At 26.4% G+C, this 16,963-nt stretch overlaps 3 protein-coding genes across 9 annotated transcripts; 2 read left to right on the top strand and 1 right to left on the bottom strand.

Annotated features, from left to right (window-relative positions):
* The first annotated feature begins 4 nt into the window (after window positions 1-4).
* Window positions 5-6,272, top strand: Xrcc2 (X-ray repair cross complementing 2). 6 transcript variants are annotated; one of them, XM_089227756.1, is made up of 9 exons: window positions 353-538; window positions 2,570-2,710; window positions 3,236-3,332; window positions 3,433-3,552; window positions 4,229-4,730; window positions 5,206-5,328; window positions 5,438-5,605; window positions 5,672-5,875; window positions 5,953-6,272. In XM_089227756.1, exons 5-9 carry the CDS (start codon window positions 4,242-4,244, stop codon window positions 6,214-6,216), a joined length of 1,248 nt encoding a protein of 415 aa, XP_089083882.1. In that variant the 5' UTR covers window positions 353-538; window positions 2,570-2,710; window positions 3,236-3,332; window positions 3,433-3,552; window positions 4,229-4,241; the 3' UTR covers window positions 6,217-6,272. The 6 variants fall into 6 exon arrangements, with proteins under 6 accessions (XP_089083881.1, XP_089083883.1, XP_089083882.1 ...); XM_089227755.1 differs by lacking the exons at window positions 353-538; window positions 3,433-3,552 and adding an exon at window positions 5-147; XM_089227757.1 differs by having other exon boundaries at window positions 351-538; window positions 3,236-3,645; window positions 4,231-4,730.
* A 134-nt stretch (window positions 6,273-6,406) lies between these two features.
* On the bottom strand, window positions 6,407-10,135 carry LOC107173824 (zinc finger CCCH-type with G patch domain-containing protein). Its single transcript, XM_015524522.2, has 12 exons — window positions 10,005-10,135; window positions 9,694-9,877; window positions 9,448-9,615; window positions 9,296-9,391; window positions 8,338-8,448; window positions 8,141-8,284; window positions 7,940-8,082; window positions 7,666-7,868; window positions 7,473-7,609; window positions 7,178-7,298; window positions 6,950-7,102; window positions 6,407-6,887 (listed from the first exon to the last, which is right to left on the bottom strand). Exons 2-12 carry the CDS (start codon window positions 9,715-9,717, stop codon window positions 6,586-6,588), a joined length of 1,602 nt encoding a protein of 533 aa, XP_015380008.1. The 5' UTR covers window positions 9,718-9,877; window positions 10,005-10,135; the 3' UTR covers window positions 6,407-6,585.
* A 177-nt stretch (window positions 10,136-10,312) lies between these two features.
* Window positions 10,313-15,874, top strand: AsnRS (asparagine--tRNA ligase). Of its 2 annotated transcripts, none has more exons than XM_089227754.1 (12): window positions 10,313-10,423; window positions 11,077-11,225; window positions 11,330-11,591; window positions 11,697-11,854; window positions 11,946-12,089; window positions 12,153-12,301; window positions 12,360-12,488; window positions 12,555-12,690; window positions 15,006-15,119; window positions 15,197-15,328; window positions 15,390-15,521; window positions 15,657-15,874. In XM_089227754.1, exons 2-12 carry the CDS (start codon window positions 11,163-11,165, stop codon window positions 15,786-15,788), a joined length of 1,551 nt encoding a protein of 516 aa, XP_089083880.1. In that variant the 5' UTR covers window positions 10,313-10,423; window positions 11,077-11,162; the 3' UTR covers window positions 15,789-15,874. The 2 variants fall into 2 exon arrangements, with proteins under 2 accessions (XP_089083880.1, XP_015379985.1); XM_015524499.2 differs by having other exon boundaries at window positions 10,326-10,528.
* Window positions 15,875-16,963: the final 1,089 nt, after the last annotated feature.

The following is a 16,963-nucleotide window of genomic DNA, read 5'->3' as shown; positions in this document are numbered from 1 at the left end:
AGGGCATCTAGGCACACCGCACACATCCCCAATATGTTACCCGGTTACCGCCTGGCGCGCAAGACGCAGACGGCAGACGGCAGACCCGGCCTAGAGCAGGCTGATGTCGCGTTACTATCGGTATGAGTACAGTATCGATATTTTCTTGTGAGTACTTTCGGTATCGACTATAAATACGATACTTTAATTGGATCGAAAGAAAATATATAAATAGTAGTAGTCCGTGGTAAATACCTACTCGTATCGAATCCATAGAGCAATACCACAGAATATCGGATAATTTTTTATTTTGTTATCACTCATCATAAACCTCGTACGATTTAAGATAATATAATAGATTATAGATATGGTTTCAAATTTCACTTTATACTTTTGAATTTTCTTCGAGCAATTAAACTTTTAAATTAAACTCTTAGGTATACTCACATAATCACATATTATTATATTAATATTATATATGTTGATTTGTATGTGTAATTCATTGTATATTCTTCGATTGGTGTAAAATATGATCAACAATGCGTTGAACTTGAAACAAGTGAGTAAATATTAATTTTATCAAATTATTTACGTTACCTCATTCGCCTTATCCGTTGGTAACTATTTCATTGTAAATGGATTTACTACATATTCTTTGGCACCTTTTAATTACCAATCACTGAAATTTTATTTACTATTATAGACAGTTCAGTTTATAGTAAGTTGGTAAGATGGTTCTCAAATAAACTTCCGCTATTTGGAGTGCTACTACTCTATTGAGAAAAGTTAATTAATTTCACTACCTGATTGAGCACAAATGAATCGCAGTAAAATAGTCTGAAGCATAAAAATACCGGAGAATATTATATACATCACAATATTTAAAATAATTTGTTGAAAAAAAATCCAATGATTATAAATTATAATTATGTTCTTAATATCATTACTTATTTAAAAAATTGAAACTATTATTCATACAAAAAAAAAATATACATCATTTATCATAATGATTCAAGTGAAAAATTCAATAATTATTGTTTATCTAGTAGTGTGACATATCAGTTTAGCTGACTGTCGTCAAAAACATAATATTTTTTAAAAAAAATTCCTATATTAGGTATATATGTATAAAAATATTTCAAAAACAATTTATAATTATGTTTATCTAAGCCTTGTTCTGATATTATGACCAACTGAATTTTTTTCTTCAAAAGCAAACAACTAACAAATTAACAAAATGTCAAACTAAACTAACAAAATTTCAAACTATTCTGATAAAAATTACAACTATTCAGTTATCAATGCACAATATATACACAGTGGACATACCTATCATCCTAGATGTCTCTATCTATATTAAATATATTGGATATTTAGACTATACGAGTAAAATTCAACAAATCAGATAATTAAGATAAAAGAAGTATTAGGTATTTGATTATTACATGCAGCCAAAAGTTAAGCAGTGTTCAAAGTCCTAAAAAGTAGTTATTGGTATACAAGATTATTTATTAATTTTGACAGGTAAATAATTTGGTTATAATTTATATAAATATTAAATACTAATTGAAAGTTTGATTGTATATCATATTGTATTTTTCATTTTACCTAATTATATGTACTGGACCTTTTATGTTTTGGAATTTTTCACTGCTTACTTTTTACATCTCAGAATTTTTAACCACAGACGTTTTTACTCAGACTTTTTTACCTCAACATTTTTGGTATTATACCAGACAAATGCAGTCAAATATTGGATAAAATATGACATTGATTTATTGACCACAAAAATATGTACAGTCTTGATGTTGTTATTAACATAATTCAGTATTAATATCTTTTATACCAAAATTATAAAATGTTATGGTAAGGTGAAGTAAACAATGAAATTTAAAAATGATACTTATTTGCCACTTTTCATATATTTCATAATAATATTGTAATTTTTGTCTGTCAAAATTATATAAACTGTTTATAAATGTCTTAAAATATATACATTATATAAATAACATATGTTAAAATGGTGTTCCTAATTAATCATTTTACACTATTAAAAAATATTTTATTAAGTAATTTGTATTTAAAAAAAATATTTATCGTAGACTATAATTGACAGTATTGTCACTATGGTTCTTTTTTTTTGTTTTTGATTGTTAGTTTCTATTGATTGAATTATCTTTAGATATAATATAGAGGCTAACTGAATATCTCCAATCAAAATCATATTTTGCATTCAAATATTTATTATTCAATTCAAATTTTACACATTCATTACAGTTTTCTACTCAATAATAAGTTACTCTCAATGAGACAATGAATAGTTGCCATATGCAAATTTTTGAATTTTGACGACATTCTACTATAACTCTATTTGAGTACTAAATGTTAGCAGAAGAAGAAGATAAACATTTTATAAATTGAGAAAAGTTCTTGATTCTAAAATATGATATAAATTAGTTTATATGGTGTAGTTTGAATATTTATCATTAACTGATTACTAACTCTTATTGTCAGGCCTAAGTCTGTCTATAACAGACAGCAGTATATTAAAAGTTTAATAACTAAAGTGTTGTGTATTTTTATGTTCTAGTTTATGCTACGTCAGAAGTCATTAAAATTGTACAAAGAATTTTTAAAAACAATCAAAAATATACCATTAGAAAGCGATAGACAGCAATTTATTAATTGGGTAAAAGAAGATTTCAAAAAAAATAAATTTGAAACTGATGAGGTGTGTTTTAGTTTGTTTTCTATACATAACTGTTGAAATTTAATTTATCAAAACTTAGTTCAGTTATTTTAAATCTATTTTATATTTGCAAAATATCTATCATTAGTATTTAGTTGATCGAATTTGCAAATCGTAAATACAAATTTTATTTGATTTCTTTTCGTAATACACAAGAATTATATATATTTATAAATTTTTTTAATAGTAAAAGCAGTAATGCGTATTGTTATTTTTAGTTATTTTTATATATTTGTCTTTAGTTTACTGTTCTGTTATATGTATAAGTATAATATAGAAAAAAATAAATTACATAATTTGCATCAAATAAGATAAATACAATTATAAACAGTTAACACTTTTACCATTTGTTTTTTTAAAATTATTTTTGTGTCAATGCATAATATTTATAAAATATTAGTTGGTTTTTAATTTATTATCGTTTTATTTCGAGTACTGTACATTTTATTTATTATTTATATTTATTGAATTTTTAATTTTATAATTCAATCATAATTTTATTTTCAGTATTCTATTAAAACATTACACAAATATGGTGAAAAGTCATTGACGGATCTAAAACTCAATTTGGCCCTCAGTAATACAAAAATATCGTGAGGACAAGGTAATTATGGAATTTAAATCTCATGCTGAATCTGGATTACAACTTTTGGAAAGGCTTGTAGCTCGGCCGGTTATTAAAGATTTAACACCTTTATTACCAGATGAATTGACTAGTGAGACTATAGAAATAATTGGATATGCATCAACAGGAAAAACATTATTTTTGACCGAATGTATTGCTAAGTGCATCATCCCTCAAAATGCGGGTGGATTAAATACAGGTGTCGTTTACATTGATCTAGATGGACAATTCAATATCACCAAACTAGTTAAAATCATTAAGCGTTTAATTAAGAACACAGATGATAATTTAGTAAAGACCTACTTAAATAAATTAACATTGATCAACTGCTATGATAGCCCAACTTTGTATGTTACTTTTCAAAGGTTAAAACTATTTCTCACTGAACAATCTCAAGTGGGTTTGGTTATTTTAGATAGTGTTTCTGCAAACTATTGGCAAGATTCAGTATCTGGTGGTGAAAAGTATATGGATACATATGTTGAGAAAATCATATCATCATTGAAAATTTGTTTAGAAGATTTTAAAGTACCTATTATGTTTACTAGACAAAGTTATTTTCAGTCCAAACAAGGTGATTCTTTATTAGACTGTGTAAATCGAAGAATTGTGTTCAAAAAGTTAGGTTCTGATTTTTATGCAACTATTGCGAGACAAAATGTAAACCTTTGTTATAAATTCAAAATTAATGAACAGGGAATTAGTGAGTTTAATTTACAAGTGTAGTTTAATATTAAATAATATAGGTATATAAACATATAATTTAAAATTGTAAATTATTATTTAAACTTCTATGTTAAGTTATCGTAAAATTATTGAATAAAATTGATATAATACAATTTTACATTATTTATTTATTTGAATTTTCTCCATAGGTTAAACTACAAAATGGCACTAAACGTTAATTTAAAAAATATGCAAAATGTTGACCAGATTATTAAATATGTACAAATTGGTTGTGTACCAGAAGTATCAAACAATGAAAATGATTTGACTAATCATGATTCTACATTATTGGTTCATTTAAAAAATGCTAAATCTATTTTTAATGAACTTATAATTTTATTGAGTAAACAAATAAATAACGAAGTAGACCTTCAAATTAAACTTCAGGACATAATCAATGCTTGCTTATACTTATGTGGTGAACATTGCAAATCAAATTTTCCTTGGAGTGACGAAGAAAGCCATACATTAATGAAATTGTGTATTGAAAAACTGTGCTGTCTTATGCATTATGTAAATATTGAAGAATTGATTACTCATTTAGATGTCTGTAAAATTTTTGGTGGTTTGCAATGTAAATTAGAAAATGATAATTGGAAAAAATATCCGGCTGCTGTTGAGTGTTTTATGTGGATTTTGAAATACTTAAAAGTAAGTTAAAATTATAAAAGATATTATGTAACATTTTTCTTCATTTAAATGGATGTTATATCTACATGGTGTTGTCTAACATGGAGTTGTCCCGTCTTATAATTGTAAATGGCAAATGTGTTTGTTTCAATTTAGGGATGAATTGACCCATTTTTATTGTTATATAGGTAAGAAATTTATCTAGAGCATGTCATAGGCTTTTATCAATATTTACATTTTGAAGTGAGTTATATAACTATATCATAAAAATTTTAATTTAAAATTAAAATTGCCTTTAAATGCAATTATAAATAAAATCATTTGCCCTTTGCCATGTTTTAAATAATATTCTTACCTTTAAATTTGGCAGTAGTCCAATTCACAAAAATACTGAAACCAACAATGAAAAAATGTAGATTTACTTTGTTTAACATTTGAAAGACATGGAGCTGGAGTGTCCTATTTATTAAAATGTACAACATATTTTATGTTCTAGATGCCACATTTGAATTCTTTATTATACTTGGTTATGCCGTTACCATTAAATATGTTTGATGATTACCAAGATTCAAGTGTAAATACTGCCTTAGATGCTTTTAAACACATCATTGATAATACAGTTAGTATAAGTTTTGGTATACATATTTAACTTAACACAAATTTACTGTTACCTTGTACTTCAAAATTGTATTGCTTAAAAACATGAATCAAAAACTATTTTTGTTTAGCCTTCTGTAGAATTAGCAATGAGTGGCTATGACTTAGTTTTACTAAAGTCACTAGAAACTGGTCTCCGTTCATTTGAATATCAGCTAATACCCAATTTAATGAAGTGTCTTTTATCACTGATTTCAAAGATGCAAATGAAACATTTAAACAAAAAAAATTCTTTAGAGGTAAATACCATATTATTATAGAAATCACGTCTAACTTTTACTCAAAATGATTGATCTATTTATTAGTGGACAAAGTTTGATGATGTTATGAATATTTTACTCCCTCGAATGGAATTAGAACGTAAACATGAACCAATTATATGTTACGCGTCAATTTTTTCACTTGTTTTGGAATCCACTGGATTTTCTTGTATTCGTTGGTCGGAGCGTTTGATACCATTATTTGCAGAGTATATCATGAACAGTCAAACAACTTTTCCAACAGTAAAGGTAAGTTAGCTATGATTTCTCTACAACATTGACCTCATCCTTACTAAATCTACTTATAATATGTTATTAATTTTTAGGCAATTGAAGTGTTTATTCAACAAACATGGCCAAGACAGTGTACTCATTGGAAAGTATTGTTAACAATATTGATCAAAGCTCTATATAATGAAGATAAAAATTCTGTACAGCCTAATAAAGAAAATATCATAGTAATTGTAGAATGTATTAGAACATTAGAAGCAGCAAGACCTGAATGTATACGTAATATTTTGAATAAATTGAAAGAATGTAATGAATTTCAATCAAAAATGAGATTTAAAGAATATTTGGAAATGTTATAGCTTAATAATTGTTAGTTTAAATATAGTAATATTGTTGAGAGTTACAAATTACAATACACAGGCGTTTATCATTTAAAATATGTGCATGTATTTATAAAATGCATAAAATATGTAAAAGAAACCTTTATGGTTTCTAACTGTGAAAATTACTCATCTACCCTCTGAAACTATTCAAACACTAAACCAAAAAGAAAACCAATTTTTAATTTATTTACAATACAAGTACTGTTGTAATACTTACAATCATCTATTTTCATTTACTTCCAAAAATACAATTAGCCATAAAAATTTATTTATAACAATTTTGATTAATATTTGAATTATAGAATATTTATAGAATTATGAACAATATTTCTAAACATAGTTTTATTAAAATACAGTCATTTTTTTGTGAGTTTCTCTGTATGTATGTTCTTTTTTTATAGACTTTTCTTCATCTTTCAAATTTGAAAGACGATTATTAGCTTCGATCAATTTCTGACTGGCCATATTGTGCTGTACAGAACCAGATGTACTTCGGTTTAACTTATGATTTAACTCTTGAATATTTATTAGCTGTCGTTTGATATCTTCTTCTATTTTTAAACTTCTAACATTTAAGTCATGTATTGTAGAACTTTTTAATTTCTTCTCATCTATCACATTTTTATCTTGGTAACTGTTTTTGGTATCTGTACAAAATAATGAAATAAATAGAAAATACAGTGGCAACATGCTGGTATTTGACACTTACTGAGTTCATTATTGAGGAACGTAAAAACATCTGGAGGCTTTTCTAAGGATTTCTCATATGATTTCTTCATACATCTTTCAAGTCTCAATTGTTGCTTCCGTTTTTTACGTGCATCTTGAAATTGTTCAGTCACCTTCATAGACATGCAGTGATCTGGAAGTATTGAAATAAAATTTTAAATTTAAATGTTTATAAAATAAATTATATTAACATAATTTTACTACTTACCTAATGATTTTCCTTTTGGTAAAACTGTCGCTTCTACAGGGTTAATTCTGCCTTCACCGTTTTTACCTAATCCGGCTCCCATTATATATCCCATTTTGGCCATTAATTTCGAACCAATACCCTAAAAAAAACTCAAAATTTATTTGTTGTTTTGTGTACTCAGGTGAGCTAAGCATAAGTTTATTGTTAATAATTTAAACAAATTAAAAAATATATATATATAAGTAAAAACACTAACAAAATATTTTACATGCCACTATATCATAAGAATAATTAAATAAATAAAAATAAATACTCTTGTGTGTTTTTCCCAGCTTCCAAGTGATTGTATAGTTTCTGTATTTAACAGCACTTTATTAACTATTGCTGAATCGCGTTCTTTAATTTTACCTTCTTCATCACTATCGGATGATAACTCGTAAATTTCTTCATCTATAAATGTATAAGTAAATATATTTTGTCCCATTCTCATTGAAATATGATAATACCATTCCCTATTAAAGGAAAAATATTGTGCATTGGAACTTCTGTTTCTCCAAGTCCTTTAGTTTCATATTTAACAATACAACTTCCATCGTCATTTGATGTGCCGTGAGTAATGTCTAATACAATGGCTCTAGACCAAAGACCATTTTCACATGATTTTGCTAATACTAGACTTCCTATTTTTAAATTTTTAAAATCTGGTTCTCTACAAGTTAAATAAAAATAAAATGTATATTAGCAAAAGTTATTAAATTATAAACTTGTACATGACATTACTTAAACTCTGTGAGGCGTGATAAAGGAACTTGAGTTCCGTGGGAAAAATAACATCTATCATCTGAATATTTGCATTCACCACTTAAAAAAAATTGACAAGGTAGCATTTGTTTGCATATCGGATTTGTATATAATACAGTTACCTAATAAAATATAATTTATAAAAACTAAAAATTATTAATATTTTCTTAAAAATTTTACTAATATATCATCCAATGATTTTTGATCTGTCAAATCATTCATTTTGACAGACATAATGAGTGCATTATGATACGTTGATGTTTCATCATAGTCTGTTTCAAAAGGAGCTTGACACTTAGTTCCTTGTAAATTTTCCAACTCGTTCTAATAAATTAAATGTTTTAGTAATGCATAATAAATAATGTAAATACATTTACTTCAATTCCAGTAGATTTATGATGGTCATCAAGAATTTCGCAAGAACTTATACTATCACTATCTGAATTTATTTCAATTATAGTATTAGACGAATGACTATCATTGTTGACCTAAAAACAAGTTCCATTAATTAAATAATTTAATTACAAAGTAAATTATTTTAATTTATTTTGTAGTAGTACTTCACAATTATTAGCATACATAATTATTGAGATAACACTACAACTGTGTGTATTGTTTCCGTCTTACAAACGTATAACACAGCAAATTTGTGATCAGTAGTTCTAATTTTGTGTAATAAACTAATTGTACATGGAATTAATCTATTATCAAACTTAAAGCTGATAATATTTGTTTTCATTTGATTTTTTATTTATTAGTTTCTAACCAAGTTATAAGTATAAAATGTATGTGTTATAAATTGTTATAAAAATGTATAATGTCATTTCTAAATTTTAAAATATTTACTTATACCTACTTAACAAGATGCTACACATCAATTTGTTTTCTCTGTCCTACAAGTGCATAACATAACAAGTTTACACTCAGCAGATCACGTTTAGCTCCGTTAGTTTAAGAATTAGAGTGAATTGATCTATTATAAAAGTATAAAACTTGATGTTAAGTACAATATCTGTGTTTGTATGTGGATTTTTTACAATTTTTTTTAGCAAATTATGCATATATTAAAAAGTGTAAATTAAAAATACTCATCTAACTTAAAAACTGAGTTATTGTGAAAAATCCACAAGCAAACACAGATAATGCTCTTACCACAAAGTTTAAATAATAGGTTCATTTACTCTAATTTTTAAGATAACAGAGTTAAATGTGAACTACTAAGCGTAAATTTGGTATGTTTTGCATTTGTAAGACGGAGACAACAAATGGATGTGTAGCATCCTCTTAAATTATAAGGCACTATAATATTATAACACCTAATGCTGAATTACGTACTTTTTTATTTTCAGAAACATTTAAAATTTCACAGGACGACGTTTCATCTTCATCATAATTTTTAGTTTGTGTTTCATCAATGGTTTCAATTTCCGACTAAACAGTTTTGATTGATTTAATTTAAAATTTAAAATACATTGAACAGATATTACTTTAAATAGAGCATATTCTTCATCTAATGGATTTTGAGTGGTTTGCACTGGTTCACAAGTTTCACTAGTCAGTGATATAAGTTCAATCAAACTATCTCGTAATGACAATAGATCATTCAATTGATCTGTATTTTCTGTGTGCCTGATAGTTTGTTCTACTTGCTTCAGCTGGAAAATTAATTTGGTAATAGTAATTATTATTATGACTAAGCATTCACTCACCACTGAATGTATGACATTATTTACCTGTGCTTTATAGTTTTCTGACATTTTATAAAATATATTATACTAAAACTCCAAAAATTAAAATTAAAATTTGCTTTAACATTATCTGTTGTTTATACAAATGAATACTAAATAAACCAATCATGTATTATTCTTTACTTGTAACTGTAAAGACTATCTGCTGAATATTATTATGGAAAAAACACTAAATAATAAAATTTAAAAAAAATTATTATTATTATTTTAAATATTAAATTAAAATTAATTTATTAAAACTAGCAAAGATTTTTAAAAATTGCATATTTTTTCTATTCCGCGTAACTACAACTTACTGCGTATACTGTATGATAATTATACTTATAATATAATTAAAACTAGTAGTTTAAACATTTTAAACTACCTATAAAGATTAAAGATAGAAATTAGAAATCGGAATAATCGGATCAAAATTACTGAATAAAATAATGATATCAGTCCGTCACACGATTAAAAACATAATATTATATTATCTATGGTGGCAAGCACAGAACTGTAAGTTGTAGTATATTTGATATGATTGCAAATACACCACATAACAATTACACCCACCTACAACCAAGATCTTGACCTACAACAACAATATTATCAGTTATCAATATTCCCTAATTCCCTATCACGATTTTCGACCGAAACGGTCGCTCACTAGTCACGAGTCACAACCACAAGTCCACAAATCGGCACTCGCAGGTTGAGACGACGTGGAGTTTAGTAGGTAGTTTACATTTTACTATTTTAGTATTTTAAGTATTTTATAGCAGAGCGCAGAACATCATGTCTGAAGGACCAACTGTCGAAGCTGTGGAGAAACTTTCTATTGGTAATTAAAAAAAGATTGATAATTTATCAATACATTAATGATTTGCGTTAAAATTTCGTTAAGAAAATTTTGTAGAAATATGTAATTACTAATTGCATATAGTGTTGGGTAGACCCACTGAGATTTGTATATAAATTTAAAAAAATGTTCCCCCATACCTAACTAAGGTGGCCCAAATATTATGCGGTCTACCTAGTGGAACTCAGTAGCTTACCGAGTCCATCTGGGCCTGATTACATACGTAATACATGGCATAGCGCATAGATAATGACAATTCTACAATGCAGCACAATATACACAATTTTTGATAAAATGTAGTTTGATAATATTATACCTAGTTGTTGTACCCGAATACATGTATAAGTCATTTTTTTAATGTATGGTATGCAAGTTGGAACATCTAAATTCTAGACACTACATATTATTATAAATAGGCCTGGAATGCATGTTAGCAATTTTTGTTTCAGAAATATTTTTAAAATTATCTATAGTTTTAAATACATATTAATAATTATTTACATGGCATAATATTTTGATTAACATTTAAGGTGAACTATTCACATCAGAAAAATATGGTGATGATATTTCTGGTGATGGTACAGAATTAAAGCCTTTCAAGACCATATTGCAAGCCATGAAACATGCTGGAAAAGAACCATTTCCAGTGATTTATGTAGATTCTAAAGTCGAAGGCAATGTATGTGATAAATACATTTTTTTTCATATAATAGTTTTAATACTTTGGTTAATAACTATAATATGCATTATTATGATTATACACTTACCAGATTAAATTTACAGAAATTTGAACTTGCTCCTAAAACTCAATTAAAGAAAAATCAAAAATTTTGGGTCAGAGAACATCATAAAAATGTAGAAAAGGCTAAAAAAGAAGAAGAAGATGCTGCTAAAAGGAATAAAAATTTAGAAGAAGCGAAAAAATTAATACTATCTGAAGATTCTACTTTACCACCTGCAACTTTAATAAAAATAAAAAATGCTTCTGAATATCGCAATTTAAGGATTAAAATGTATGGATGGGTACATAGACTTAGGAGACAAGGTATTTATAGTTAAATGGTCATAGTTAAATAATATTGCAAATTTTGAATCTGCCAATTTTTCACCTAAGTACTATAGACTTGTTGTAATTAGTGAAATTTTACAGGAAAATCATTAATGTTTATCACACTAAGAGATGGTACTGGTTTTATTCAAACAGTTCTTAATGACAAATTATGTCAAAACTATAATGCTTTAATGTTGTCTACTGAGTCATCTGTTCTTCTTTTTGGAGTTTTGAAAGAAGTTCCTGAAGGAAAATCTGTAAGAATAACTTAGTGATAACTTAATTGATAAGTAACAACTAAAATTAATCATAAGTGTAACTATATACATTTTTTCCTATGTAAAATAGGCACCAGGAGGGCATGAACTTCAAGTTGATTATTGGGAATTAATTACATTAGCACCACCTGGTGGTGCTGATTCTATATTGAATGAAGATGCTAATCCAGATGTATTATTGGATAATAGGCATATTGCCATTCGTGGGGAAAATGTAAAATTTTAATCAATTGGTTTTAAATTATGCTTTATGATTTTATTATATTATCCTTTGTAGACATCCAAAATTTTATTAATGAGATCAGTGGTAACTCAAGCATTCCGCATGCATTATTTAGATAAAGGTTGCATTGAAGTTGTACCCCCTACATTAGTACAAACTCAAGTGGAAGGCGGGTCTACATTGTTTAAATTAGATTACTTTGGGTGAGAATATTTTTACTATTGTATAATTTTATAAACTGTAAAAACATTTGATGTTTAGACAAGAAGCATATTTGACTCAGAGTTCCCAGCTTTATTTAGAAACTTGTTTACCAGCTCTAGGTGATGTTTTTTGTATGGCACAAAGTTATCGTGCTGAACAGAGTCGTACTAGAAGACATTTATCTGAGTAAGATTATCAAATTATGTGTTTATCATTTGTCATTTAACATGACTGTCAATACTTTTATTTTAGATATACTCATGTAGAAGCTGAATTCGCGTTTATTACTTTTGATGATTTACTAGATCGAATTGAAGGTATGATTTGTGATGTAGTGAGGCGTGTTTTAGAGTCACCACATGCTGATATTGTGAAACAATTAAATCCAGTAAGTTTTTAGACATTTAACTCATTTAAGTATTATATTTTTACTAAGCAGTAATGGTCTGTCAACTTACCTTTTTAACCTTTTCGACTGGTTTATGTTATTGACTAAGATTGATGGCTTTGTATTTTGTCTTTATGTTTGTATGTTGTTGCTTAAAGAACATAAGCACACTTAAAATATTGGAAAAATGTGCTAGAAATTCTAAAAAAATGCTTATTATTATGTATGTGATTAAGTATTTTTTTACAGTATTAACTGAATTAATCCTATTAAAAATATATTTTCTAAATTTTCTAACTGCATAGATTATATATATCAACTTTATTAAGAGGACTGCCCACCATGCGTGATACCAAAAGACACAGTATACATATTCAATATTGATATACATAGATACATAGAATTGTTATAAAACTATAAAATTATAGTAAATATACGGTTATTTTAAAAAGATAAAATATCTACTTGGTAGAATTGATGAAGATTTAAAAAATAAAAAAAATACAGATTTTATATGAAATAGAAAAAATTGATTAAAAAAAATTAATACAATTTATTGCATATTATGTGCTAGAGATTGGTAGTCTTGCAAATCATCTTACGATAATAAGTCATTTTAATTTATGTCCGTTTCCTAACAAATAAAATTAATTACAGACATGTTTTATCTGTATCATAAATAAGTTAAATATTACAAGGTATTATGAATAATTTGATCCATTCTTGCATACCAATAAATATTAATCTTTTCCTGATATTTAAATACACACATTTTGTGCCAAATGTAGTTATACATTTTCGATATTTTTTACTTCCATTAAGAGAAATTCATATTATGGAACATTGTATTTAAATCTTAAGTGAAACAACTAAGAATTTTCATAGATGCCTACTACAAAATTGTTTGGATATTTTTGTAAAAATTTGGAATTACAATGCTCATATAAAAAAAGTAGGTCAGCATTTCGGTGGTGGATGTTTGTCCATCGTCCCTTCAGTCCTCGGACAGGATTGTTTAATTTTACTGTATTCAATTTGAATGCAATGATTGCTTTCGATAAAATACAATTCTGAGCGGATGAGGGAATCTTTTTTATTTAATTTTATTTGTTTCTATAGTGATAAACAAAGCGTAATAAGAACAGCTTCGGAACGATTTATATAATTATAATTTATAATTGGAAAATGTCATAAAAATGAAAAAAAGAAAAAGCTCAAATGTTTTGAAAATTGTACCATGTCTAGGTAAAGCTAATATAAGTAAACAACTCAAATTTCAAGTTTTTACAAATGTTTTTAACTGAATTACAACAAAAAAAACTCCTAAAATTAAAATTTCTATAAATAGCTCAAAAATTGCTAAAATTTTCCCAACTTTAAACCGTAAAGAACAAAAGCCAAGATACGACAAAAAAGATCTCTTGTCATTTTTCATTTGAAGTAATATTTCTGGTAGAAAACGTTGTCCGTAATTATTTAATATTGTGAAATTGTACGTTTTTCTCCTTTAACCGCTTTTATTTTGAGTACCGTTTCGAAAATCGAAAAATGACCTCTCTAAAGTACCAGCTCAAGAACATTACCTTTAAGAAATGATGCTACACTTGATACTTTTGAGCAAGTTTAGAGGGAGAAAGTGTTAACAGAATAAAAAAGAAAAAGAAATAAACATAATTGAAAAACCAATATATTCCTATTGTTTTGAACGTCCAAGGGTTTCAATCGTAACCAATAATTTTATTACAATTAAATCAAAAGAAATCTAAAAAGAACACTTTTTAAAGCACAAAATGAAACAAAATATTTTCATAGTTTATCATATTTAGTAAATACTAATATGTTTTTTAAAAGTGTTTGTTATTACTTTTTGAGTGAATTAGGAAAAAGGTTTGATTGATTTTTGTCATTGTGATTATTATATTTCCGGATTATTTTGTAAAGTACTAAGGATTTCTGCTCTTGGCCTCCGAGTTCTAGCTTATTCAAATTAGGTACAGGAAACCTCCTTTATAGTTGAAGATTTATGTATGCAAATACTTTGCTTCAAAACCAGTTGAGTTATAGAGACAAAACATTAAACAATAAAGCACATTATTGTAAAACCAATACATTCATTACTTTATTCAGAATCTAAAATAAAATACCCAAATGCTATGGTAAATTTACTTTTTAGCAGAATTTACTTTAAGTTTGTTGCATTTTTATTATATTATTCTTATAATTAATTATTAATTTTAATTATTATTATAAAATATGTAATAACTAAACAATACAATTATTTAGAACGGGATTTATAGTAATATACAATTTTTAAGGAATTTACTGTACCCAAAAGACCGTTTAAAAGAATGGATTATAAAATGGCCATTACTTTTTTGCGCGAAAACAACATAACCAAGGAAGATAATTCATTTTATGAATTTGGAGAGGTAATTTTGTGTTTAATATTTAGTAATTAGTTTATATTTTTGTAAATTAAATTTATAATTTCTTATTTCTTATTTAGGACATTCCGGAAATGGCGGAAAGAAAAATGACGGATTTGATTAATCAGCCAATTATGTTGTGCAGGTTTCCCGCTGAAATCAAATCATTTTATATGTCTCGATGCCCTGAAGATAATACTCTTACTGAATCGGTTAGTATATAATTTAATTTTATAGTAAGATTATTAAACAAATTATTTAATGTTGTCATAGGTGGATGTCTTATTACCTGGTGTTGGTGAGATTGTTGGTGGTTCAATGCGTATTTGGGACGAAAAAGAGTTACTGGCTGGTTATAAGAAGGTCGGAATTGACCCAAAACCATATTACTGGTATACTGATCAGGTTTGTTAAAATCATATTGATTGTATTTAATATTGTCAAAATCTATAGTAGCTATTACATAAATGTTTTTCTGACTTTAATATTATTTTAAAATAGTAGTATTTAAGTAAAACTAAAAAAATATTTTTTATTTAGAGAAAATTTGGATCATGTCCCCATGGCGGATATGGTTTAGGATTGGAAAGATTCATGTGTTGGTTATTGAATAGATACCATATTCGTGAAGTTTGTCTGTATCCAAGATTTTTAGACAGATGTACTCCATAAAAGTTATGAAGTAATGAAGTTTCAAAATCATAATTAATTTCATGTTTATGTCACTATTAATTAATTAAACAAAATAATACATTGCATTTATGGATTTTCTAGTTTACTAATTATTGACAAGCTTTGAATTTAATTGTACTGTATTAATTATTACTGGATGATGTTCAATAATTTTATTTTATTTGGTATGGTTAGGTTAGATTATTGACTATAGATTTTATTTATTTATTGTTTTGTTTGTGTACAACTACAACATTAACAACATAAAATATTCGTAAATAATAATAATAATAAAAAAAAAAAAGCATGAATTGATAAAATATAAAATATATAAATATATGAATAGATAAAATTAGATATCTAAATAAAATATATACAATGGTTAAAATTAGTGAAGTCGGAATAGTATTTGCATTGACTTAAATTCTGAGTTCAGATTAGTTGCCGCTATTGTAGTCTTATGGATGTTTCATATCATCTTGTATGTTGATTTTTCTTCAAGAAAGTGGATGGTTATCTGAGTATCATATCCATAGTCACATGGTGATGTATCTCCGAGTCCCCAATTACATTGAATTTTTTCTGTGTTTCTGTGACCTGTTCTAAGTCTATTTAGGATCACCTATTCCTTTTGAGATCAGTGGCTTATTTTGGGTGATTTCTCGAGGGGTGTCAACATTTATTGAACCTCACAAACAAAATTTTTAGTATTATTTACTAATGTAAAAAGACATTGAATTAATTGTTTAACAAATTAATATGTTAGGAATTGACAAGAAGTTTTACATTTGATAAAAATAGTATACTATAAAATAAGTGACAACACTAATGTCCAATATATTAGGACTTTTTTTTAAATGTCGGGGGGTGTCAAGACATGGACACCCCCCCCCCCCCCCAAAAAAAAAAAAAATACGCAACTGTTTGAGATAGTTGAAACTTGGAATTACGGTATTCTTTTAGTAGGTTTTTTAATGATATTGATTATGTATTAAGTTGGTTGAAATAAAATATAATTAACTAAAAACATACAATTTTTATATCTGATAAAATAAAATTTAACAATTAATAAATTATCTTGAATTAACAATATAATTTGAATAAATTAACCAATTTAAGATCTGTATAATAAATACAGACCTTAAATTGGTTAATAAAGAATAATAAATTCATTC

Source organism: Diuraphis noxia, unplaced genomic scaffold (genome assembly GCF_037042655.1).
Source record: "Diuraphis noxia isolate RWA-SAM2 unplaced genomic scaffold, SU_Dnox_SAM2 contig0004, whole genome shotgun sequence".
In the NCBI taxonomy this organism is placed as follows: Eukaryota; Metazoa; Arthropoda; class Insecta; order Hemiptera; family Aphididae; genus Diuraphis; species Diuraphis noxia.
This window is presented reverse-complemented; position numbering and strand designations above follow the sequence as displayed.

Coding starts and splice junctions, on each gene's coding strand:
- Xrcc2 (XM_089227757.1), top strand. CDS start 3,339: ATGGAATTTAAATCTCATGCTGAATCTGGATTACAACTTTTGGAAAGG. Junction 5,329..5,437: donor AACACATCATTGATAATACA/GTTAGTATAAGT, acceptor ATTTTTGTTTAG/CCTTCTGTAGAATTAGCAAT. Junction 5,876..5,952: donor CAACTTTTCCAACAGTAAAG/GTAAGTTAGCTA, acceptor ATTAATTTTTAG/GCAATTGAAGTGTTTATTCA.
- AsnRS (XM_015524499.2), top strand. CDS start 10,483: ATGTCTGAAGGACCAACTGTCGAAGCTGTGGAGAAACTTTCTATTG. Junction 11,855..11,945: donor AAGTTCCTGAAGGAAAATCT/GTAAGAATAACT, acceptor TATGTAAAATAG/GCACCAGGAGGGCATGAACT. Junction 12,489..12,554: donor ACTAGAAGACATTTATCTGA/GTAAGATTATCA, acceptor CTTTTATTTTAG/ATATACTCATGTAGAAGCTG.
- LOC107173824 (XM_015524522.2), bottom strand. CDS start 9,717: ATGTCAGAAAACTATAAAGCACAG. Junction 7,610..7,665: donor TTTTCCTTTAATAGGGAATG/GTATTATCATAT, acceptor ATACATTTATAG/ATGAAGAAATTTACGAGTTA. Junction 6,888..6,949: donor GTTCCTCAATAATGAACTCA/GTAAGTGTCAAA, acceptor TATTTTGTACAG/ATACCAAAAACAGTTACCAA.